The sequence below is a fragment of the Varanus komodoensis genome, unplaced genomic scaffold, assembly GCF_004798865.1.
Source record: "Varanus komodoensis strain SLA01 unplaced genomic scaffold, ASM479886v1 scaffold25, whole genome shotgun sequence".
Taxonomy (NCBI): domain Eukaryota; kingdom Metazoa; phylum Chordata; class Lepidosauria; order Squamata; family Varanidae; genus Varanus; species Varanus komodoensis.
In genome coordinates, this window is record NW_025335661.1 from 15,580,975 (window position 1) to 15,607,969 (window position 26,995).

Sequence of the window (26,995 nt, forward strand, 5' to 3'; positions counted from 1 at the left end):
GGGCAAATCCTTCCAGCTACACCAATCAATATGCAAGTGAAAATTAAAATTGGAACCATACTGAAACAAAAAATGGAATTTCCAACAGCAGGACCCCTGTCTCCACAGGAACAAGTTCCTAGCCCCACAGCAGACCTCTGAAACCACGGATTATAGCAAACACTATTTACTCTTTGTATATTTTTTTTCTTTAGGATGGTGTTCTTACCTAGCAACTTCTGCATACAATTTTTCTCATTTCCCTATTGAGAACTTTCACTTAAAAGAAGCACTTAATGACTTCTCTATGGCACTTTACGATTTCTCTTTTGCATAGAGCTCAACCCCAATGAAGTGAAAATGTAGTAAATGGAGCAGCAGATACAGGGGTCCTGCTGTATGTTCTTCTGTTTCCATAAACAGAACTTCCAACAAGAAAATTATACTGTGATTTATCAAGTTATTTATCAAGTAACATGATTTAAAACATTTTATAAGCCTCAGTGTAAAGGAAAACCCAAACACTTTTGGTAGAATAGTGAAATTATATAATTATATGGGTTGCATTTTATAAGCCTACCATTTTTAATTGTCTATGCACCAACAGACTTGTTTTCATCGTCAAAACTATTAACCATCACTGCAAAAGTAAAAGCAATTTTAATATAACACTGAATAATTTACAGCAAATCATACAGGAAAAAAACAAAACTCAGAAGTAATCCAGCATATACATTATCTCTATTTTACAGTCATTGTAATTAATTACATTGTTTTAATAGACTTCTTAGCTTTCCCACAAATATTTGCAGAGGTCCATTTGAGCAATATTGTAATACCTTTTCTGCAACAACTATGTACACCTTGTTTGTATATAATTTGCCTCAATCTACTTAAGTTTCTTCTAAGATTTTTTAATTACAAATAACATCTGGTCATTTCCAATGTAACTCTGAAGATACAAGTAGAGTATATAATTCATAGAGTTATCCAGGCAAAAACCATTATATTTATAGCCGACAGCAAACCCAGAAACAGTAGCAAGGCTTTGTAAATTTAATAATGACAATGAAGACAGCATTGCAAAGTGCTGGATAAGATTGAGAAGATAAGAAGCTCATACAGTCATTATCAAATAATACTCTTCTCACAGCTCAGTATCCTTCCTTCTTCCTTAGATTTTTCCTTCAACATAAGGTGATTATTACAAGAAATGTTGTCTTGTGAACCTTAGAACACAAATGAGATCACATGTTCCAGTTTTCATGAGGTAATTCTACTTGACGGCCTGAATGCTCAAAACTGCTATCCGGAATGTATCATTATCCTGAAAATGGGAAGCAATTACATACTAAGACTATTGCATATTATCATTTATCTCTATTAAGTGAACACCCCATTTAATAAAATTGCAGTGAAATTCAACCAGACTTTAAATTTGATTTTTTTTTCTCAGCAATTTAAAGCATTTCTATCCTGCACTAAAACTACAGCAGTTGGCATAATTAATTTACCTTTCCACACACTGCAGATAGCTTTCAATAATTATCACTCTTTTGTTCCCATTTGATAAGAGTTAAAAAGCATCAGATTTTCACTTTCTCATTATCCTGAAAATGAGCAGCAATTACACGCAATTACAATTCGTGAAAATGCTGATGCTTCAGTTCATGAACTATTTAACTTGTAGTCCCATAGATTCATATCCCTGCTGTAGCAGGTGGTGGCCCTCAGAATGTTTTTAAATCCCCAGAAATACTTCTGCAAACCATATCAGTGACCAATGCCCAAAGACAGTAAATGAAATGTTAAGAGTACAAATTCCAATGAATTGAAAAGGTAATGCTAACTTGCCCTTGGATTCACTGTATAAGCACATGTGTTTGTAACCCTTAGGAACATAATATTGAGGAAGGATCATTTTATTCATCTCTCAATGGTATATACTGAGACTATATTTTAGTAACAACAACAAAAATAATTACACTAATCAACACAGGTGGAATATCTATAGGTTAGGCAAAAGATCTATTTAGATTCCAGAGGGTTTGGGCATGCACAGTAAGATTCTTGACTTTTTTTTAACCTTGTAGAACAGAATGGTATGCTGTGAGCTGTTTTGAAAGTTGATTGCATTTTATAATTAACTCGGATTTTCAAGGGGAGAGATGCTATTCTTTGAACAACATAATCCAAAGTCCACCTTGAATAGTTCTTTGGGTCCCAGCCATTACAGTTCAGCTGCCTTTTCAAATCTTAGTCCAGCATTGCTATTCATTCTGGGTTTTAGTGTAGGTTACACATTTAAAGAATTTACTTTTCAGTACCAGACATTTGTTTAAATACATAGCCTTTATTCATCTTGGCACATTGTATAAACAGTAATACGACAATATAAAAAGGTTATCTAGATAATTTATTGTGCATGTTCTACAGCCCTTACACACTTTTCTAGAAGTATCATCTCTCAAATGCTGTGTAGAGACCATTAAGGAATTTTCTTTTTCGATAAACTGGTCTTCTATTTATGTTATCACAAAACAAGAAATAAATGGAGCAACAATAAAACTATGCTAAAGCCATTAAATAACCTAATTTATGTAAGAAGTACTGAAACTAACATTATATTTGTGCTTAACCAGCCAATGAAGATAGATCTAATTTAAGGCAAACAGAATTTGGCTATTGCAAACAATGGACAAAAAGGAGAAGTGTTTCACAGAGTGCTATGGATTTTCATTCAAGTAAACAGGTCTGATTATTCATCTGAAATATATTCCAAAATGAAGATAAAATACTACCCCTATGTAGGAATATGCCAAGAGGAAAAAATCTGCAAACCCCAAACGCGATAAGGATGGCCAACAGATAGTGTATCATGCCTTCAACATCTCAAAACTTACTGCCTAGCTACAGATCATAACCCAAAAGTGCCCACAGATAAATTTATAATTAATTAATCAGTAAATGGAACACTATTACTCAGATTCAATTTTGTTTAGGGCCATGGATTCAATCAGTGTTTTGCTATTTCACTATTTCATGGTAGGCTGGGATTTTGAAACAGTATTTTTGGAGCAGCTTGTTTCAAGGTAATAGACTTCTAGCATTGTTCCAAGTATAGTTTTATTTGGAGAAACTGTTCTAAGCCGCTCCAAATAAAATATGTTTCAAGGCTGCAGCCTATTACCAAAGTCCATAAACCAGGTAACAGTAATACCCTGAAATAAATCCCAGTACCAGTGCCTAAGTTTTTGGTGACTTAGATTAGATACTGCTGAGGCGTGGGCAACTTCATTCTTCATGTGGAGGAATAAGGCTAACAAGAGTTCTCTCTCTGCTTGTAGTGTAAAGCTTCTTTTAACCCCTTGAGTCTATCTCCATTTCTTTGGAAACAAGTCCTATGCATTTCTATGGACAAGTTAGCATGCTTAAGTATGTGTTAGCTTCCTTTTCTAAAAGGCTTAATGTTTATTTACATTCTGAAAAGAGCTATGAAAGAAAAACTGTACAAAGTGAATTATCTATGTTCTCTTGGAATCGAGAATATCCCATTTCAGAAAGAACTAACCTCCTAACATAACCAATAAAATTAAGAAAATACCTTTGATATTAATATTCAGCATTTCATTCCAGTATCCTAACTATGACACTAGGCTGTGATACCTTTGGAAGGTATTATGTAAATAGTAATAGAAGGTATATTAAATAGTATTATGAAAGATGTACAAAATACATCCAACATACTATTTAGTGCCCCTTTTCATTTGCTGTGCATCAAACTGTACATCATTAAGGCACTAAGATGAAAATGTCTTCTGAATAATGATTATTCCCAGAATAACCAGCCACAGGAAATCCATGGCACCAGAAGGAAGGGGCACTCCTATACATGTTCAGTCAGAAAAAGGTCCTGCAACTCCCAGCAGGAGTCCCAGAGAATGCTGGGAGTTGGACCTCTTCCTGTCTAAACATGCATAGGCTCGCTACTTAAGTTATGGCAGAACAACATGCATGGTCTAAAATGCAGCAGCACAGACACCCAATTATCCTTTTAACAATTTCTTTTCAAAAGGCACCGAATCTCATTTGCTTAGTCCTCACTGGGTTCTGCACACAAATGCACAAGTAGTATCTTCAGTTCTAGAGAAATCATTCAGTTGTCTTTTCTACATACCAACTGAATTCACTGACCTTATGCCTGTCCCTAATCTTTGGGAAGCCTTTTTGTTCAGGACTGCTTAATATCCCACTGTGCCTCTCAATTACGTATGATTATTGTCGGAAGTCCAGTGAGTCATTCCTTCAGATACTAATGCTACACTGAAGAAATCATTTCTATTTGCAAATCAAAGTGCCTTGAAGTAAAATGTGTACATTTTGAAAAAACTAAATTGTCACTATTACAAAAATATGCCTTTTATAAACCTTTAAAGCTTATAGGAGCCAGGAAGAACACATCTGAGAGAATCTTTCCTATTCATTGTTTCCTCTCACAAAGTGTAACTAAGCTATGCAATATAAATGTGAAACCATTAAAAAATACAGGAGGATTTTCTGCTCTATAGCTTATTTTTGAACCATACAACCATTCTATTCAATCAAAAACGTTCCAAGGTACCCATCTGCAGATTTAAGAAATATCATTAAAATCAATCAGAGGACAAAAAGACAGCCATCACAAGTTAACATGACAGCTATGTAGTTTAAAAGTCCTGTTTTGGAGTACAATTTTTGTTTTTGCTTTTTAAACTTAAGGGAAAATTTAGATATGGAAGATAAAGTTTACTACAGATCCATACACTACTCTCCTGGCTTTACTTTTTTGTAAAGTCATTTGGCATACATAAACTGACCGTTTTTTAAAAATATAGGTATTTTTTTCTCTTGTACAACTTTGGAACAAGGCCATAACAATGTCTTTTGGTCCAGCATTCCATTTCCATTATCTTGTTCTCCTGCATTTCCATGAAGATGGTCTCTCATCTTGCAGCTTTTTGAATTTGGGTCCAAGAAACAACCACCAAGCAAACCCCAAAACCATGCATATTATGGACTCCACATAATAACCATCCATGGTAGTAGCACAAGATCCACCTCCTTTTGCACAAAGCTGCAAGAAAGAAAGAAGGGTGTTTGGAGGTATTAGATATGCACATTAATTGAAAACATAGTATTATGGATGAACAAACTGCTTTTGATATAAAATATATCAAATATATCAAATAACTGTCCAATGTGAATTACACAGCTGGTATTCTAGTGCTTTGAACTATATCATTAACAAAAGCTCAGCCAATGTCTTGCACATAATACTGAAGAGTAAGGGGGCCAGAGGAGATAGGAAGCAAAGTAACCTGGCTTCTTAAAGCTTTTAAATATAGAAGATAATTTATCGCTCTATTGAGACTCTTTGAAGAATGGAGAATTCCCTAATACCAAACTTACTTCTGCAGCAGCTGCAGTCCTACAACTGTGTTCCTGAAGCCCAGTGCACTCTTTCACTGTAAGTGGATCCACAAGCCAAAGTGCTACTGTGGCAGGCCAATTTCCTCCCAGATTTGACAGTGTGTTAAGCAAAGTCATGTATGTTCCTCCAATGAGTGGGTCACTAACTTTGGCATTGAAAGCCATTATAGCAACATATATACTGTATACTGTAACCTGGAGAAAGATAACAAACAAGACACAAAGAGATTTAACGCAAGAGAAAAACTTTAACTGTGTTATGGTGAAATGTCTAGTATTACTAAATTAGCTTTCTAACATTTTACTCTGTTAAATACAATGGAGTTCAGGTTTAAAGGTAACATTCTTTCAGAAAATTCCAGCTATTGAGAACTACTGGGAGCTTAAACAGAAGTCTAATATTACAGACTCCCTGCTTGTACCTTAAAGAGAAAAGTAAGATGGTGACTTTTTTTTAGAGGAAAACTCAACAGGCCATGGGCTTAATCATGCCACAAAATTGCTAATAAAAACAGCAACCTTGTAACTTGATCCCCTCTTTTCACCCCACCTGATACTTTATAAGGGAAACATCTGAAATGATATCACATTGTGTGATTCCTCTTCTCTGCTCACCAGCAGTCCTTAATATGGACCATGGCCAAAGAAATATGTGAGTGATGCCATCTTATTACATTTTGCCTTACCAAAATCAAGATGGAATTGCAAAGGACCTAGTCAGGTTGTAATTGTTGGTGGCAACTCTATGAACAGTACGTGTCCAATGCAGCAGAGTGCATTAAACTTTTTTGGTCTTTGTATAGATATGTATGGTATTTGAAACCATCTATACTTCAATTTCCAGTTTTTGAGTTAATATCCTCTTTTTTGTCAAAGTATAATAGCCAATCTACTCTGCACACATCACATTTCTACAAAAGATCTCAATATATCTGGATTCATTTGTACACATGCAAGCTCTCAAGCATGTATGAATGAGGACATTCAGCAATGCAGCTGATCTTGACATCAAAACCAAGGCGATGAATAAAAAGTTCAGACTTTACAGAGTCTTTTAAGAAAGCTTACAGCAAATGTTCTACATGTCTATTCAAACATAAGTCTCAATTAGTTCAATGGAGCTTGCTCCTAGGCAAGTGGGTATAGAAATTCAGCCTTAATTTATCCTAATTGACTTTAAACAAGGATGTAACAATGTAAAATAACATATTAATATTAATTTCACAGAGAGTTCCAGAGCAAATAGTGATTTCCAGTATTATGGTCATATTTTGGGTAGCAATGGCCTAGTGCTTGGTAATGCCTGTAACACAATATATGAGACAGTTTGAGGTTGTTTTCCAGTAATTCAGATGATTTGTTCACAGCTCAATGGACTCACATCACATTGACTTTGTGTTTCTTTTTATAAAAATGTATAAAATGAAAAACTTTGAACACAGACTCTTTTCTAACAGAAGATACCCAAAATGCTTTTCAAAGCTAAACCACCCTCAGTAGGAATTTACCTCATGCAATTCCTTTTGCTGGATTGCTTTGCTGACACAGTATGAAAAATGCTGTTAAGACTGTATTAATAGCTACAATCAAGATTTGGAATAAACAGACAAATATATTTTAGGAAATTGTGCCTAATTCAGGTACTCACAAATTTTGAGCAGAAGACAAGTGTTCACATATATAAGGATGGTTAAAACACAAACATTTTATCTATCCAGAAAGGTCAGCATATATACTAAAGTATAGCAAGGTGATACCTGATGCAGAGCATAACTTAGCAACAATATAATATAGTAATAGATGGGAAATCCTCCTTCGTATTTTACTTTGGGAGTCCACCAAACCAAGAGAGCAAATTCCAATCCAAACAGTAATCTGTAGTGAAAAGAGGAGGGGAAATAGCTGAAGTTGATTAACTGCACTATATTTATAGGACCTCGCAAGGCCAACTTATGAGATGGACAAGCAGAAGAGAAGATTACAGTCCACTGGTGACTCATTGGCTAATTCTAGAAAGCTACCTAGCACATGCAGGTTGTGAAGAATACGCATCTAGGTGCACCTTACATTTAACAGATTAAAACATTTCTTAAATGTATATTCTAAAGAAAATGTAACACTGACATTTTAACAGGAAACACAGTCAGTCTCATGAGGTGGTTAGGTTGCTGGACTAGGTCTTGAGAAATCCATGTTCTAGTCTCCATTCATGACATGAAGCTCACTGTGTGACTTAGGGACCGTCACTTGACTTTCAGCCTAACCTACTTTGCAGGGTTGTTGTAAGGATAAAAGAAGGAAAAGACCATGTGATTTCCTTGAGTTTCTTACCAGTGGAAAAAGGCAGGATAAAAATTTAATAATAAAATAAAAATAAAAGGAACTTCTTTATGCATCTTGCTTTGTCAATTAAACATGCAATGGTGGATCACAAGAATTCTAGTGTTAAAAATGACACAGATCAGGCAAGACAGAGATCAGCTTATTTCACACATGGATGCTTTAAAACCACTGTTGCCCACTCCAAAAAGGCTGGAAGGAAATGACTGGATGTAGACCAAAAAATAACTTTCATGAACTGGCCAGAAAGTTTCAGATGCTCCAAATTACTCCTGGTATACCTAACAGCATTACTTACAGGGAAACTCATTTGCTGTTGAAGTAAACTGGGAGAACAAAAGTATGTGCTATTACAAAAGGGGTTTTAATCAACCACAGTTCTTGAAAGGTATAATTTTGCAACGCTCTCTCACATCACAATAAATTGTATAATGAACAGCAGGGGGACATGGATTTCAAGCCTATAACATGGTTAGGTTTACCAGTAAAATCCTGGCATGCATATCATATTGCATTGGATTCAAGTTTAATCATACATACTTAGAGCAAGCGCACTGAAATTAATGGGACTTAATGATAGGCATGGCTGAAATCAATTTGTTCCTTTTAATGCTTACAAAATTACAGTTCCACATTAACAGATTATGCTGTATACTAAAATGTACAACAATGAAGATATAGTTACCTAAATGGCATAGCTTTGTAAAATGTGTTCAGGGGCTGTGGACCTGCTGTGTATTTGCTGATAACAAGAGGCAATATAATCTGCAGAGGAACCATTGGAACAGCAAGCAGAGCTAAGTGTTCTTTAGGTACTCCTTCTTCTACCAGTTTCAGTCCTGTTACTGCATCTGCTGCTGAGAATCCAATCTGTAACATAAGATCTTGTGAATATCTATAGGATTATTAGTGCAATACGCATTTTGCAATCTCCCACATTTACAAGGAATCTGGTAAGAGCGCCTTATTTTTCTGCTGTACTGATACGATGATTTGTCCAGTCCCTTACAGGTTATGGTATTCAAACCAAAGACCATGTCCTAAAACTGAGTCCCAGACTTCCAATTGAGGTTATTTTTTTAATTGCTTACCCAGTAATTTCTTGCTTGCCTGCCTTCAGACACCATGACAAAGCATGTAAATCCAAACCATGTCGTTTTTCATCTGAATATGGTTTGTGAGTCATCACCAAAGCAATTTACCTAAACAGCTTTTGAGGATACTTGCAGTTTGCACTAACTGTGATTTACTATTATTCTTGCATTCACAAGCCACTGGCCAACAAAAAATATAATTGCGAATTTGATACTGCATCATGAAGATGAGAGCAAACTTATGAAGTGGTGTGCTAAGCACATGAAAAATGAACACAGTATTAAATTGCAATAGGGATTCCCAATGCCATACCCACAGTAACTTCCTGTGGTGCCCACAGAGCTCCCCACTCTCTGCCTACTTCTAAAAAGTATGTTTCCCTAATAAAAACCTTGGAGACTATTGGGGCATTAAGTTTTCTTTCCTGTTCCTACACCTGCTCCAGATCAGCTGCAGGTAAGAAAGCAGAGAAGGCATTGCTTTCTGGCCCCAACTCATCTTTCACTCATACAAGACTCTTCCCCTGTGGGTTATGAGTTGGGATGGCCTTCTCTTTGGCTCCTTACCACAGAGAAATTCCAAGGAAAGGGCTTTTAAAGGTGACAAATAGAGAGGCAACAGCCAGCAAAGGGCTGGTGTACATGGACCTACTGCCTGTGATACCAAGATGAAGCACCCAGGCATCAAGACTAGAAGCCACTTTTAAAGCCATACAAATTCACTATCACTATTGCTCGTGGAAGTAAATTCCATAGTTTACCTATGCTCTATATGAAGTATGTCCTTTTATCTATTCCAAATCTCCCAATCATCAGCTTCATGTGATGACCTTGAACTCTAGTGTTTATGGGAGAGGGAGAAAAATGTCTCCCTATCCACTTACACCAGATATGCATAATTTTGAACAACTCTATCATGTCTCTGCTTACCTTTTTTCTAAGCTAAACAACAGTTACAACTGTTACTCATAGGGGACTTGCTTCAATCCCATGATCATTTAGTTGCCCTTCTCTGAACTTTTTTGCAACCCTGCGATATCCTTTTTCAAGTGCAGTGACCGGGACTGTACACAATTTTCTAAGAAATTTTGTTTTGCCCCAACATGCATGATTTTGCATTTACATTGAGCCATGCTTGCCACTAACCGTGCTTCTGCCAACTGAGAGAGATTGTCCTAGAGCTCCTCACCATCCCTTTAGTTTTCACCACCCTAAATAGGTTGCTGCCATCAGCAAATGTGGCCACCTCACTGCCACTTCTAATTTCAGATCATTCCTAATTGGTTGATTTCTTGCTTCTAATACGTATATAGTGATACCTTGGCTCACGAACTTAATCCGTTCCACAACTCTGGCTGTGACCCAAATTGGTTGTGACCAAGTCAAATTTCCCCACAAGATTCAATGTAAATAAAGTTAATCCATTCTGGCCCCTCTGAATGTGGCTGTGAGCCAATTTTTGGTCGCAAGCCAAGTCAAATTTCCCCATAAGGTTCGATGGAAATAAGGTTAATCCATTCTGTAACTATTTTTTTAAAATCAGAAAAATTTGAAACAAAGTGACAAAGTATAGTACGGTACAGTGGAGAATACTAATCTAGGTGGGGGGGAGGTTATTGTTTTGAGGGAGAGTCCCCCTCCATAAGGACATTGGGGAGATCGCTTTCAGGGGTTTCCTCTCTTCATTGTCTCTTAGCTGCAGGGTCAATTTGGGTGAAAAATCTGTCTATAGTCACTTGTTTTTTCCTGCACTGCATAACCCTCTGGAAATGAGAGACCATGTTATCGTTCATCAGATTCAACACTCTGTTTGTTACAGTTATGTTGGGGTGGTGCTTCTCAAAGAAATCCTGGCATGGGAGCACTACTGGAGGAAAGACGGGCACAATCACGGCCATCTCCCCACCCCACCCCAAGCGGGGACATGGCCACAATCGCAGTTGCATTCGTGCAGGGAATCATGTGTGATCATGGGCGCGCTCCTGCAGGAAAGACAGGCGCAACACAGAACAGCCGCGATCATGCACGTCTTCCCTGCACAAACACAACTGCGATCATGGCCATCTCCCCGCTCAGGAGGGTGGGGAGATGGCTGCAGTCTTGGTCGCCACCCAATGCGGCGTTCACGACCCAAGTCAAAATTTTCATGAAACTTTTGTTTGCGACCCAATTTGGTTGTGAACCAAGGCGTTCGTGAGCCGAGGTACCACTGTATATAGAATTCTGTATTGCTGGCTTTGATATTGTTAATGAAATGTCCCCCCTCCATTTTTATTTTTATTTATTTATTTATTTTGCATCTCTTATTGTCTGCTTGCATCTCTCTAATACAAGCTTGTGCCCCCCTTTTTTCCTAATTTGGGCAAGACTTCCATTTTCCAAAGGAACCCTTCTCTCTAGTAGCTTCTTTGACACTGCTTGTTAACCATGCTGATGACCTCTTAGACCTCATGGCTGTGAGCAATTTGTAAGCCTTTTGAAGGGATTTAACCCTCTTGACTCTCCCTTTCAATTTCCTTTCCATCAACTTTCTCATTTAGAGAAGTTTCTTCTTTCGAGGTCAAATGTAACTGTGTCAGATTCTTTCAGCTATTTTCCACTTAAATGTATATTAAATCTGATTGCTCCATGGGCACTGTTTCCAATCAGTTCAACAACATTTACCAGGTCCTGGGCAATTCTACCTAGGATTAAATTCAGGATTATCTCCCCTCTGGACACTTCTGTGACCAGCTGTTCTAGGCCACAGTCATTTAGGACACTAAAAATTTTAACCTGTTTGTCAGAACTGCAACATATATTGCCCCAGTCAATGTGGGGGCAGTTTGACTCACCCAGTATAACAGCAATACCTCTTTTTGGGGCCTCCCTTTCACTTGCCATCTCTAGAGCAACTTGAGCATTGCTAAAAGCTTCTAGCATTGGCACAGAAACAACATTGTCCCTGTCCAGATGTCTCTGGAAAGTGAAAGTTCTTTTTTGGTGTTTAGGCCTGTTTAATTGGTTATAATATTCTAGCCTATTCTTATGGCCTATTTTCTCCCTTCATACATAAGTGCAGTCAGGAACTTTTCCATCTCCATTGTACAGGATGATTTAATCCAAAACAGATGCTTTGTGGCTACCATCAGCTTTTAAAATGAACCTGGAGGAAAGCAATTCACCACCTTTTTATGTGATGTGCCAACAGTCTGGTTCCATTTTGGTTCAAGTGTAGCCTGCCACTCTTGTACAGACGTGGCTTAGATCAGACCTTTGGGACATCTAGGCCCAGTGAACTCTTGACTATCACGAACCTTCATGATGGGCATAACATCTAGAAGAGTCCACTCAGATACAAGTTGATGTGTGTAGGGCATTGAGGAACCTTTGATTGAGCACCATCCTTAATTATGCCTACAGAGTTTACATACACAGTTTATACACCTATATACTCTTCCAGATGTTACATCAAGCTATTTATGGGGCAGGATTACAACAAAAGCAGTATCTGAAAAATATATTGTTTTGTATCAACATTGCTCCAGTGGCATCCCATAATTCTAAAGCTACAAATTTTGCCATATTGTGCAACCTATAAATTGCAAGGCATCATTATAAAATTTCATAGCTAAACAAAGACAGCAGCTCCCCACATAACAACAGGTACAACTAAACTATATCACCATGACATCTTGCACCAGAGTACTATGTCAATATAACAACAAAGGTTGTGATGTGAACTGACAGCAACCAAAGTATTCTTCCTAATAATTCACTTGCTTTCATACAGGCTTGTAAGACAGGCTTAGTCACTCTGGGTAAATAACAACTTATACAAATGGCAAATTTTTGCTAATAATTGCAAGTCATTTACTCACCTTTGCTGTTAAAATCAAGGCGCTGAATGTAAGAACTGCTGGCATTTTGACTATTGAGAAAAGCAGCTTGTATGTATCCATGATGCCTTTTGTTTCTTCTTTTGAGACATTTATTTTATTTTCTTTTTTCAAGAGTGCTACCAAAGTAGTAGTTATTAAGAAAACAGCACCCCAGAAAAACAGGAAATCTGAAAAAACACATATGTATTTCCAGTCATTATTCAAAATCTGTTTCATACAAAGAAACTTTATGCTGGTAACATACTAATTTACACTCATACTATGGCTAGCTTTGAGTGGCAAGAAATCACTGAATTAATATAGCATCAAAATATGGAGATTTGTTTGAAAAAAAAAACCCTTTCTCTTTAACAAACTTTATTTTGGGTTGCAATCCACAATCCATTTATGCTACACCAGCTCATTCAAATTCATGGGGTGCTGTATCAGAACCAATTGTCTATGCACAGTAACCTTTATCTTTACAAGTAGGAAAGCTGCCAAACTAATTTCCATAGTAATGGGTTCAAGGACCACAACATTAAAAAGTAAATTAAGTAAAAATGAACAATCAACATTTTAAGAACTCATTTAAGAAAAGCTTTTTATCCCTAACCCTAGGAACCTGCATTATTTAACAAATTGAGAACTTGTTATAATTGTTTTAATTAATCACAAAAACAAGAAAAAAGCAGTCATTCCAAAGTCACTCAAACATCTATTGTCTAGTTCCTGTTTCTGATAAAATAGCTGTTTACAATTTTCAAGATAAGTAGATAAATCCAGTGTTGTATCATGTACTACCATCTATAACATACTGGGAAGATTTATAGGACACAACAAGCTGCACTACAGAACATAGTCAGTGGTAACCTGGAGGGGAAATCCATGCACACCCTCTTTTATAATGCGTTGTCCTGTACTTATGTGCACAAATCATTGCATTCATAATAATTTTGTTCATTCACACTTCCCTGGCCGTGCAAATAGAGCAATCGGGGTTGAAAAATGAGGACCATGGGGTAGGTAATGGGCAGATAGGGCAACTGCTGGCCAAAATCAGAGGTCACTCACCTGCTACAGTGCCCAGCACTGGATATAGGTAAGTATTCCCTCCCTCCTCCCACTCTAAAGGACCTGTCAAGTTGACAGGACAGGCAGACTGGGCACCTCCTGGCAAAGCTAGAGCATACTTTGAAAAAGGCGCTCTGTCCCACTTTTCCATGCACAATGGCCACGGGCAGCCTTCGCTCAGTGTGGGTAATTGAGGCCCACATATGCACTGGACCCTCCTGCTTGACAAATGCCTGCAAGATGTTTGACTGTACACAGTTCTGAGAGCTTTCACTAAGAATGTATATAAAATCTTTAAATAAATAAAGTGAGCTTCGCAACATGTTACGATGTTGTGTTTTGGAATGTAATATATTGTTCTTATCCTTACATTGTATTTTCATTCCTCTTGTGAGGAACTCAAGGTGGCTTGCATCGCTCCATTCTTATCCCAACAACCACTTTGTGAGGCTTTGTGACTGGCCCAAAGTCAGCTAGTGAGCTTCACGGTTGCATGGATCTCCCAGTTCCCCAGCGTGACACTCTTAGCATCACACCATACAGGCTCTCACATTATGAATTATGAACACAATTTTCTGTGCACATAATCACAAGAAGGGGGGGGTCAAGCACAGGTAGCTATTCCAGAGCACTGCTAGGGCTCCCTGGGAGGACTGCCCATTGGGTTCAAAACCAAACTGGCTTAGCATATCATGTAGATTAACACTAGTCACTGGCATATTTCAAACATTCTTCTCTGAGTCCTCATGTAGACCATGCACACAAATTTCCTCTATCAGCAAACAGATCTCAAGAGAGACGTAGCATGAAATGTACATTTTAATGCTTTCTATAACTACTCAAAACAGTTAAGGTGGCAGATTCTACTGGACTATTCAATGGTTCAGTGCATTCATAAGACTGCGAATGGGAAAGCCAGTTTCTAGTCATCTCTTAGCCACAAAAATCACTGGGTGACTTTAGGTCAGACACTGACAGTCTAACCTAACTCACTGAGTTGTTGTGAGAATAAGACTGAGAGGGGGAGGATTATTTAAGCCACCTTGAGTTCTGAGAAAGAGAAAATAGGTATGGGATAAAATAATTAATATGATGTAAGCATATGGGGAAAGAAACAGCATTAACAAGAATTATTTCTACTAAGCAGCAAATCCCAGAGCTGAGGTGGACTGACATTTTGGAGGGCTTTCATTTATTTGCTTTCAAAAGCAAAAAGACTAAAAAATTGATAGGATATGATAGGATAGGATAGGCCTTTATATGTCAGTGGAAAATCAGCACAGAATCATGTGTTGTACAGATGCAGCAAAACATGCAGTACAGATGCAAATGAAATATGTAAGAGGGATGGATGGAATGCTGAACTTGGATAGTGGTGACCTGAGTTCGGCAGCCTGCTTAGTCATGGATCACACTCTGTGGCCTTGGCTGGTCTCATCCTAACATATCTTAATGGTTCACTAACAGGATAGAATTAGGTTACTTTATGAATATCATCCTGAACTCTTTAACAAAGGAGCAGGAAATATAAATTATTTTATTACATTTACATCCCACCTTTCTTCCTTTTGCAAGGAACTGAAGGCAGCTTACACTTTTCTTGTCTCCATTTTGTCCTCAAAGTAATCCTTTTAAGGTTGTTATGCTAAAAGTCTTTGACTGGTCACCTCTACTATATCTCTTCTTGGGTGAAAGACTACATTCTTTATTGGCAACCAATGCAGTATACTGCTTAGAGTGTTGGACTGGGATCCAGGAGATCTGGGTTTAATTAATTACACACACACAAACACAGCTTTTTCCTTACAAAGAACTCAAAGCAGCTTATATCATTCTCCTCCTGCTGCTCTCAATCTTATCCCCACAACAACCTTGTGAGACAGGTTGGTCTGAGAGTCTGTGACTGGCCCAAAATCACTCACTTGGGTCCCTGGCTATGCAGAACTAGAACCCAGATTGCCTGAGTCCTAGTCCCATGCTCTTAACCATTTCAGGACAGTGGCTCTCTCTCCAAGTGGATTCTAATCTCCACTTGGCCACAAAGCTCACAGGTGACTTTGGGCCACACAAAGTCATTCTCAACCTAACTGACCTCACAGGTTTGTTGTAAGGATAAGATTGAGAGGAGGAAGCTAATTATGTAAGCCATAATGAATCCTTTGAAGGAAAAAAGGCAGGATATAAATATATTTTACCCTTAAAGCCAATTCCTAACTATCTGTCACCTATCCTAACAGAACCAAGAAACACAACTTAGGGATGGAACAAAGAATTGGCTTCATTATCACCCCAACCTCAGTAAGAGAGAAACTTTCCAGCTATTAGTATCCAGAAGCAGTACAGGTATGGACTTCATCCTTCCAGCATCTCAGAGTGATTCCTTTATGCTTCATAGAGAAGTTTTTCATGTATGTGGAAAGTAGAAGTATTGAAGTCCAAGACATACATAGGAGGATATTTGTTATTCTATTACATCTTCTACTGGATAGCTTAGCCTCACCAAAAGAACCTTATGATGGTGATATAGTGTGTCAGAGTTGCAGACTGTTGCTTCTTTTAATTCACTATGACATTTTCAATCTAGGTAGGCTGGACACTATATGCAAGGGTACAGTTGTCATATGGCATGAAACAGCATATGCTGTAACAAACTGTGCACCTGGGCTTTGTATCAGGAACACACATAAAAGATCAGGCAGCTACTAAATATGATGTGCTGGAAAGACATAGCAATCCTAAAGGTCATTGCACTATTTTCTTAAGCATCTATACAAAACAACCCACACAGAATTAAACTATCACCACTTCCTCCCGCACTTGAGGTAAACAATTTTTAACTTGAAACAGGCATATACACTTGAAAAGAGAGAGATAAGACACTCCCAGTGATATTTGTATCCTTATATGCAATTCAATGAATACCTGAAAGTGTAACTATTCCTCTGGGTTGAGGCTGAAAGCGCAAATACTTGTTGCAAAATGCAGGTGATTCAAGCGCCAAAAACAGGACATTTCCCAAGAAGTAACCTGCTGTTTGGCCCACAGAGTTACAAGTAGAGGCATAGCCCACATTCTCCCGGGAAAGCATTGTCAAAGCCCAGCCATCTACAGCTACGTCTTGAGTGGCTGCCAGGAACTCAAACAAGAAGAACGTCACAGTAAGGGCCACCACATCTGGGCTTTTGCCATCTGTTTCCCCAAGCAGAGAGTCCACCTGCACAGACAGGTACATCATAAAAAGGCCTAAGATGTATTGAGTGGGCACAAGCCAAGACTTTCGACGACCAAAGTTCTTGAAGTACACAGCATCCACCAAGGGAGCCCACAATAGCTTCAGGCTGAAAGGCCAAAAGACAAAACTAAAGAAGGCCTGATCTGTGTAGCTAACATTCTTGCTTTGCAAGATGAGTGGGATGCTACCTGCAAGCCCCAGAGGGATACCCTGAAGCACATAGAGGAAGAGGAGAAGCAAGATATTGCCAAGTTCAGCCCGATAGCCTTTGGGGGACCCAACAGGTGTAACATTTTGGTCTCCAAGGAGCATTTCTTGGTCACCCTCTCCAACAGTCTCAGTGCATCCATCTTCATAGACATCAAGAGGCAAAGGCTCATTCTTCATCACATCCAGGGAGTTTTGGACTCTGCCAGGCCGTCGCTGCAAACTGCTGTCCTTGTAGGTTACTGCTGGAGACATGTCGCATATGTAGTCCAAAGCCGTTGTTCCAAAGAAAATGAGGGGATTCCTTCCCCTACAATAGCTCCTTTGACACGTTCCTAAACGACAGACCAAATCAAGGAAATCTTCCGACTCTGCCCGGGACAGATTACCAGAACTTAGGGAAATAGTTCGTCTCCCTCTCCCGTGCTTTTGATCTCGGCCAACAAGGTTAAGATTGAGTGCTCAAGCAGCATCTCTTGCAGAGCAGCAGAAACAAGGACAGAAGTCTCAGTTCCCCACTCAAAGGTCACGCTTCGCGTTGGGAAGAAATGGGTTTTCGCTGAAAAAGCTCCAAAGCTGGAAAGGCGCGATCATTCCTTCCTCGTCACTGTCACAAAACTTCCTTATCGCCAGGAGAGTTGCGAAATCAACGCGGGAGCATTCTTCGAGCACCGAAAACCGGCACAGTACGACCCACTAAAACTTCCGGACTGCAAGCGCAACCCAACGCCAAAGGTACCTCCAAACCCACCTAAGCACCTAGCAGCCGTGGTCCTAGCCTACTGGCTAAGGGCGAGCCGACGTCACGAAGAAGCGGCCTTATCAAAGAAAGGGAGAGGGGCGGGGAAAGAAGATGGAGGAGGAGCCAGAGCGGTTCTTGCTGACCAGGGCAGGAGCCGGCTCAGCGAACCGACCGTCGTGCTTCCACTTCCCCATTGAGCTTGCGCAGAGGCCAATGCGAAGGGGCGAAACGTTGCGCCATAAAGACGTAGGGATAGAGCGCCCTCCTGTTAACCGCATGCGTGCGGGCGTTCAAAGCGGAAAAGGAAGTGGGGGGTTACGCTTAATGCGTTTTTGTTTTTTGCCCCGGGCTGTTGGGTTCGAGACAGGGATTGTTTTGGGCGTTTGAAAACGGGGGGCGGGGAGGGGGGTGTTGCTTGGCCTTTTTGGTCCCTTGAGCAACTGTTGCCTATGTTAGGTTTTCTTATACCTTAATCATACGTGTGTTTATTTGGGAAGTGAATCTCATTGTGTCCGGTCTGGTTTAGTGGTCAGTCAGTCAGTCAGCATAGGCTAAGCAGAGGCGAGTGTTCCGCAGGCGTTGGTTCACAACCCCATCAGCCCTTGCAACATTGCCAGTGTGGTGTAGTGGTTAGAGGACTAGAATGAGTTTTTAGAAGATTTACGTTCTAGACTTCATATAGCCATGTAGCTGCCAGGACAAAATAAATGAAAGCTCTGCCATAATAGGGCTGCTGAAAGCCTGCCACTGTAAGAATAGCTTTAGATGTCAGATGAAATTTTTGATATGAGCATGTTGCAAGTCTTGCTCCCCACATATAGCTTAGATACGCCAATACATACATGTCCTGAAAGTTTTTCTTTTGTGTTCTCTTAATCCAGTCAGCCCTATTGTTTTACTTTCATGTTCCTCTAACAAACTGATCCTCCACCTTCCCAGACGCTGTGTATGTAACTGATAGATTATGAAAGCCTTTCATATTTTGCTATTTGGCTGTGTTGTTCTTAAAATGAATTTTAACCAAACTCCCCCTTGTGAAGGGCTGCACGATAATAAAACTCCCACTTGAATTCTCTTAAGATTGTCACCAAGTTTTGCTAATTTCTGGACAATAATATCCAAAGCAGCTTTCTTTTTATTGTTTCTAGAATGGATCATAAGGGAGAGGATGCTGGCAGAAGGACTTAGAACTCCCCAGACAAGACTAGGGTGTGTCAGGAGATTTACTTTGACTGGGGGCAGCATATTAGTAACTATTTTCTAGAGGAATATTACAGAGAAAGAGTTGACTAGGAAACGTTTTATGCTCTTTTCATATCAAAACTCCCCACTCTATCTGATACACTCCCAAATCGGTCATTACAATAAATGACGCCTTTATGGGAAGGGGGCATTTTCTGTAGAAAAATGAGACAATGAAATATCAAGGTCCCTGAGTCTGGATTGGACATCAGTGTTTCATCAGTTCCAGATTATTTTCTTTGATAAAGAGGAGGAAAGCCTTGTAAGCAAACAAATACTCTGCAGAAGTTAAATGCAACAAAAGTGCACTTGAACCACAGTCATAATTCCCTTATCTGAAACTAAATCAGCCACAATAGATCCAGATCTGGGCAAACCAGCCAAGAACACGATTTTATAAAGAAGGCTTGTCGGATATAAATGGAATGCCATTTCTGAAATTGAATAGAGCTGTGGAAAGGAGAGCTATAAGATAAATCTTCAAATATATTTTATGTATTTCACGTTCAATTTGAAGTGTGTCTGTATGTTTTCAATGAATCATGTTACATTTAATAGGTATATCAATTTTTTCAGAGCTTCTGTTTACATAAAATATTAGTGTAAGGGAAAAGAATCAGCTACTGGGTTTCATGACTGCATTGTCTATGCCTGAATGTTAAATCTATGACAGCAAATCTGCACATGCCTACTTCACTTGTAAACCCTACAGAGTTTGAGTCTTGTGCCAGTTAATCATTTTTTAAATTCTATTAGATTTCTATCCAGCCATTTTCTTACAAAGAAATCAAAGCAGCTTATCCTCCTCCTGCTCTCAATCTTATCTCCACAACAATAACCCTGTGAGGTAGCTTGAGTTAAGAATCTCTGACTGGCCCAAAGTCACCCCGTCAGCTCCATGGCTGAGCAGGGACTAGAACCCAGATTGTCTGAGTCCCAGTCCTGTGCTCTTAACCACTACACCACATTGGCTGTCCAGAATGTGTAGCAGGGGTGGGCAGTTTATGACCTTTTTGAAGGCTTGATCTACATCAGCCATAGCCAGCCAGGATATTATGAGAGCAGTAGACCAAAATAACAATTCCACGCATCTTGCCCTGAGGCATCCTTAAATGAGATTAAAAGATACTGTTGCTTGATGGAATTTTGATTAGTTTTTATATACATTTCATTATGAGTATTTTATTTAAATCTCTTAAAAACAGGACACCTAGCAGCCTCTAGTGAGTAGAATGTAGAACTGCATGGTTAGTATGAAAAGCACAACAAGTAAAAGCTTCAGGGCACAAGTCAGCAAGGCTGACTATAATTTTCCAGCTGTAGTTTGATCACTCCCACCTCTAACTTTGCAGAACCCTGAGATCAGAATCTAATAATTCTAACAAATTTATTTGTTGTGAATGTTTTCCTCTTCCTTCAACTTGCTTGCAGCCTTAATATTTCAGCAAGGGAGTCAAGAATGTAGAGAATTTTGAGATGGTGTTAATGGGTGACCTGCAACAGCACCCAATCACTTTGAGTCAGTACATTTAAACATGCATTTACTTTTTCAAATGTCGGTATTTCCTGCTTGCATATTCTTAGTAGATTACATATCACATATAACTACAGCACTTCCTTCCACTTCTGAAGAAGCATTTGAGGAGGCCAACTTAAAGCCATCAAAAAGTCAGATCAAGAATGGAGAGTCAGCAACAATATTAACTGCAGACATGTCAAAAGTTGCCAAAGCATTAAAAGCATAAGCCATGCTGGATCAGATCAAGGTCTATCTAGTCCAGTATTCTGTTCACCCAGTGGCCAGGCAGCTGTGCATTTGAAATCCATAAGCAACAACACTCTTCCATGTTTCTCAGCAAAGGGTACATAGAATTGCGTCTGATACTTCATGTAGCATACAAGCATCCTCAACAGTAGCTGTTGATAGCCTTCCCCATGGATTAGTCCAATCTGCTGTCCAAACTGGAGACCAAAAGTCATCTCTGGCTTATGCTGACCCTGTGAATGAATGCCCTGCAAAATGCCCTGCCCTTGATATCCATGCTTCGCTCTTGTGAACTCAAGGCTGTGGCTTCCTTTATGGAATCATGCCATGTGATAGTCAGTCTTCCTTTTCTGCATTCTACTTCCCCTAGTATATTGTCTTTTCCAGAAAGTCTTGTTTTCTCATGTGTTGAAAGTACAATAACTTAAGTTTTGTCATTTTAATTTTATGTCCAGGGAAAGTTCTGGCTTGATTTGATCTAACACCCACTTCTTCATGTTTCTGTTAGTCCGGCATATTTGCAAAGGAGGGACTTGCCTTCTGTTGTCTAGGATCTTTTGCTGGAGGCCTTACATGTGCTGTCAGAGAGAATATGACCTAGCCTTGCATGCACCCCACCCCCGCAACTTAGAAAGTATTCACCCATTTCAGGCTTTCTGTGGTGGACAATTACCCTTTTTGTTACAACTTTGTAGTAACACAACTTTCAAGATACTTGGGCCATCTCTTATCTAGCCTACATTATGGGAAAGTACTGGGGAAACAAGGGCAGACTGGGGCGGGGGGGGGCAATTAACATGCACTGGAAACTAGTGTATACCAGGAGTTCAGCCACAGCCTCCCTTGCTTTTCGGATGAGACCCTCTGATCAGACTGGTTGCAGCAGCTGGGCCAGCCTGCCTAGAGCCATATAAGAAGGCAGACTTGTAAGGGAGCATCTTAGCCCCAGTGACAAATTAAACAACTGAGTTTGGCAACAGGGAAAGGTGGCCAGGAGGAAGAATGCCATCCTCCATTCTCATATTAAGTAATTGCAAACCGTACATTAATACCTAAAAGTAAATTTTGTACCTTCTCCTTACTGAAAAAATACTAATTAAACAACAGTGACAACTAAGGTAAGAAAGTAGAAAGCCAACAGGGGTGTGGGAGATATCCAGTGCATTGCACTGAGTGCCCCATATATGCAACTCTCTGCCCACTGGACAGTAATTATTGGTATTTGTTTGGTATAAGGAGTTTTTGGCTCTCAAGGAGCAAGTATGTTCCTCAAAGCCGATGTTACTGACCTGGAGAAGCTAAGAGAGGCAGAATGGTTGGTTGATGAGACATTTCCCTCTGCCCACCCACCAGGGACCACATAGTAGGGTTCTAATTCTGGGTGACAGCTCCTCTGCTAGCATGGGAAATGGGCGTCTTGGACAAGGAGGGTTTCACTCTGAGGAAGATGGAAATAGATTTATTCCTCAGAAGACAAACATACATCTTCTTGCACCAAAGATGTGCTTTCAGAAGAGGGGACTTGTGGTACTGGGAGGTTCAATCATCACACACACACACACACACACACACACACACACAGGTTTATGATGATCGTGTAGACTATATGGTAATTTGCCTGCCTAGTGCAAAGATACTGTGTGCCAACTAGATAGATTATAGGTAGTGCTGGGGCAAAGTTGATGGTTTTGGTCCTTCTTGGTACCAATGTCAAGGAGAAATGTAATCATAAGGCCAAATTTAGGTTCCTAGGTAGAAATTTGCAAAGCAAAATGGCTTTCTCTGAAATGTTACTTTTACCACACAGGATCAGCTATACATGCAAAGCAAGATGTCTCTATGTGTGAATGAGACATAGAAACATGTGAGCGAGTCAGAAGGGGCCAGAGAGTCAGAGACAGTAAGAGGTTCAGATTTGTTAGGCAGAGGGGAACATTTTGGGACAAGCCAGGCCTGTACAAGAGGAACAGGCACAACTTGAACCTAAATGTAAGCAGATGGAAGCATATAAAAGGTGGCAGAGCAGTTTTTAAACCAAATCATGGGGGGAAGGCAACAGGAAATGGGAAGCCATGAATGTACGTACGTATTTTTGACAAAGACATATGCATACTGTTCCTATTAGGAATACCTGTTCTGTAAAAAGTAACATATAAAGTAGCACTTAGCCACAGAACCTCAGAATAATAGAGTTGGAAGAGCCCAAGAAGACCATTGGGTCCAACCCCCTTCCGTCGCAAGTCACCAATTTACACCATCCCACTCAGATGACTGTCCAGTTTCTTTTTTAATGTCTCTAGTGTGGGAGAGCCCACAGCCTTTCTAGGCAACTGGTTCCACTGTCAAATTGCTCTGACAGCAAGGATGTCTCACCTGAATCTGGGCTGTAACAACTTGAATCAATTATTCCATGTCCTACACTCCTGTATCAGCAAGACTTCATGGGGCAACTTTGAAGGTAACATGGCAACCCATTCTGTGTGGATTGTTTACAGAATGACCAGTAGTGTTCCCAACAGACATTTGGGCTTACTATAAGTTATACCTGCATACTGTCGCCCTTGGTCTTCCAGCAAGTATTTCCCTGTCATGATACAATGTGGGGGAGGGGGTTGGCTTACTATCTGCTTTCCTTTAACCTCCCCCCCACACTTTTTTTTCCAGTGATCATTTTTAAAAGGATGAATACAGGGTGCTTTGTGCACACTTGACAGTTGTTGATTGGCAAGCTGTCAAGTGAAAAGCAAAGTGGCGAAGGAATTCCCCCCTCCCCCAAGGGGGGGTGTTGAATATATTTCCTGCTTTCATGTATGATCCTCTGATATTTTTGGTATTACTCTGACAGTTCTGTCTACTTTTCTTGATACTCCCAACAGTCTCTAAGTACTTCATGAAGGGGAGATCTAGATCCCTTCATTTTGATAACTGTCAAAAGAAAAGGTTCTATACTTTCAACCTGGATAACATATTTGAGCATGGAAGGCTGGGGATGGTGAAATTTATGCAGATTCCATAGCTGTATATTACACTGTGGAAAAAAAAGGTCAAGTGTATGCAAAGCCAAGTGTCATAAGCTGAAGTTCCTCCGTCAAGCAATCACCAGCCACAGACCGTTTTCCTTGCAAACTTTCTTCATAGCTCCCAAGTACAAATCACCCAGAGTGGATCTCTGAGCATGCATGGAATGGTTTGTTGGACCCAGTCTAGAGTGTGCCTCCAGGAACTCTCCTTCTGAACATGCCTGGGTTCCATCCCTGGGGAGGAGACTTTCTGAAGATGAGCACACCTCCTCTATGCACACTGCTCATTCAGTTGGACCTCCCAACTCTGCTGATGCCTTGTCGTGGGGTCAAGTGCAGGAATTCCTTATCCTCAGAGACTCCTCCCACTTGGTCATTCCCAGAGATTGCCTGGCTCGGCGAAGCTCCTGGCCTTCGGATAATCACCTCCACCTCCTTCATCTCAGAATCTTGAGCTAGCCCGTACTCCCCAGTCTCACTGTAATTACTTTCACATTCCAATTCTGAATCATCTGGGATGCAGCCTGCAGTCCATGAGATCAATTGCTTAAGACTGCCCTGCTTCTCACTCCCAACAGCAGGCTTACTTGGGTGTTGTTTACTGAACTTTGACAGCAGACATTTAACAGGGCATTGGACAGGCAAGACTGCATTTCAGGCACCAGTATGTGCACAGCTGTGAAGGGTCATTTTAAAAAAAATGAACAAAACTGTGAACATTTTGAATGCCCATTTTTCAAAATGGCCACAAGCCTGTCATGATCACTCCAGAGTACTTCTTTGGCACCCGTGGAGTGGCTGATGCTGGTGGTGGGTTGGGCAAGTTTGTCAACACCATCAAGGAGGTTGTGCTGCTCTTGCCAAGCACTTTGCTCACTGCTTTCCACAATGATTCGATTGGGTGCAGGCAACATGACGACCATTGTAAGATAACCCCCATAATAAGTCATGGGTTGTCAGGGTGGCGGTTTCCACAGGAAAACCTTATTGTGGAAGTGGATTCATTTGGATGACACAACAAGCCGCCGCCATGTTTAGTTTACCCATGACAGGTTTTCCTACTTTGAAAATCAGGTCAGTGCATTAAGATGCTTACATTGCAACCTATCCCTTGTGGATGACAGAAGATGAATTATAGAGCATCAAGTAGAAAAGGTTTATTTTTAAAAATGAAAGAAATTATTTACATTTCTTCTGGTAGCACCACCTCATTTATCTTTCTAAATGTGTTTTGACTGAGTGTTCAATTTAGTTTGTGCTAAGGTTCCTGCACTCAGATAATATACATAATGTTTCTGGCTTGTTTTGTTTTTAAAAGCAAGTATAAAGCAGTTTTGAGTTTGTTTTCCTTTCGTATTTCTTTTGCTAATCTCTCTATTTTCAGTCTCTCTCTTCTCTTTTGATTGCAGAGAAAGCATTGACATGCAGCTTATAAGAAAATGCTGTACTGTACAGTTGTCCTTTACAAAAAAGGGTACATTTCTGCTTCCTTTTAAAATCAATTTTACAAGAACTTCAAATCCAAAGAATAGAAGAAATAATTCACAAGCTATGAGTCACATACTTGGAAAATACAAATACACATATCTTACCAAAAATGATTACCTTGAAGGGCATGCCACTTGGATATGGTCTCAAGGCAGAACTAAATGTTATAGGAGACATGGCACTTTCCCTTGTCCAGTTGCAGCACCAGGTTTTTGGAAGCTTTGGGCAAGACATGCCCAATGCCGCCATCTACTCACCCCCATTGTTACCAGTTATGATTTCTCCTCATTCTCAAGCTAGCAAGCAACTACTTCTTAACGGGCATGAAGTCAGTGAACAAGCAGGCAATAGCATTTACCACTCCTCATTTGGAACACTCTGTTGTCTGAGCCAGACTGAGGCGGGTGAGCAAGCAGGTTCTAATGGTGCAGAAGAAGAACAAATCCTAGAAATTCTTCTCAGTGGGCCCTGCTGGGTGTGGGTCCTTGACAGGTACTTGATCATGTCTTTGCTTGATGCCAGCCCTTTCCTCCTCTTTTCCTTTAACATCCACTGTTATGCGAACCTATGATGAAGTTTTCTATTGGGTCTGGCTGGAATTATGTGCAGCCCTGTACTGTACATTATGACTGGTCATGATTCTCTAAGGACCTGCGCAGCCCTGTTAGTTGACACAGGTTAAAAACTGTGTCACTGGGATTGAGACTGGGGCTTTCTGCAATGCAATGCATGTGTTCCACCACTGAACCACCCCAAACTATAGATGCATTAAGTTATGTTACTGCATGTGTCTCCATCTCCATAAATGGTGGCCAATGATGAAGAAGAGCGTGTGTGGATAGTGTCATTTCAACTGTGGAAGCATCACACCTGAGAAATTGACTTTACCTTTAAGATATGACCTTGCTGGAATCTTCAACCACAATAAAACAGTTCGGTATTGTTGTCATATTTTATATAAGGAGCAGAGGTGAAGAGAGAGCAGCTTATCCAAGGCTATCAAGAGAGTTCATAGTACAGAAGAAAGTAGGGCATCCATAGGCATCTTTTCCACCCACTGAATCCAATGCATATTACTTTCTAGAGTCAGAGCTTAGAAGTAGACCCTGAATGTGAATAAGTCTCTAGAAATGTGGTTATTACATCAGAAAAAGTGGAATCTACAATCAGTTGTTGCTTTGTTAAGGATTCTACCCAGCTACTAATGCTCCATTTCCTCTCCCTCTGTTTATTCTTTCCCCATCCCCAACAAGTCAGCATTCTCCGTCAACTGAACACACTTAGTCCTCATTTTCTTAAATGTTACTTGTACTTCTGCACACCTCAGGGTTCCATTTTACATGTGGATGGTGTCATCTTGGCTGCATCAGGATTCATGCTCTAAGAAGCTCTTACCTATCTATAATATTATTTGGACGCCTTTTTAAAGGCTGGTGCCCTCTTGAGACATGATAATCAAGTGGATCATGTATAATAACCAGGT

General features: G+C 39.9%; 1 protein-coding gene across 1 annotated transcript; it reads right to left on the bottom strand.

Moving 5' to 3' along the window:
* Positions 1-510: 510 nt before the first annotated feature.
* Positions 511-18,031, bottom strand: SLC33A1 (solute carrier family 33 member 1). The gene is made up of 6 exons (XM_044432975.1): positions 16,739-18,031; positions 12,743-12,930; positions 8,474-8,658; positions 7,206-7,323; positions 5,428-5,643; positions 511-5,092 (listed from the first exon to the last, which is right to left on the bottom strand). Exons 1-6 carry the CDS (start codon positions 17,508-17,510, stop codon positions 4,925-4,927), a joined length of 1,647 nt encoding a protein of 548 aa, XP_044288910.1. The 5' UTR covers positions 17,511-18,031; the 3' UTR covers positions 511-4,924.
* Between the last annotated feature and the right edge of the window lie 8,964 nt (positions 18,032-26,995).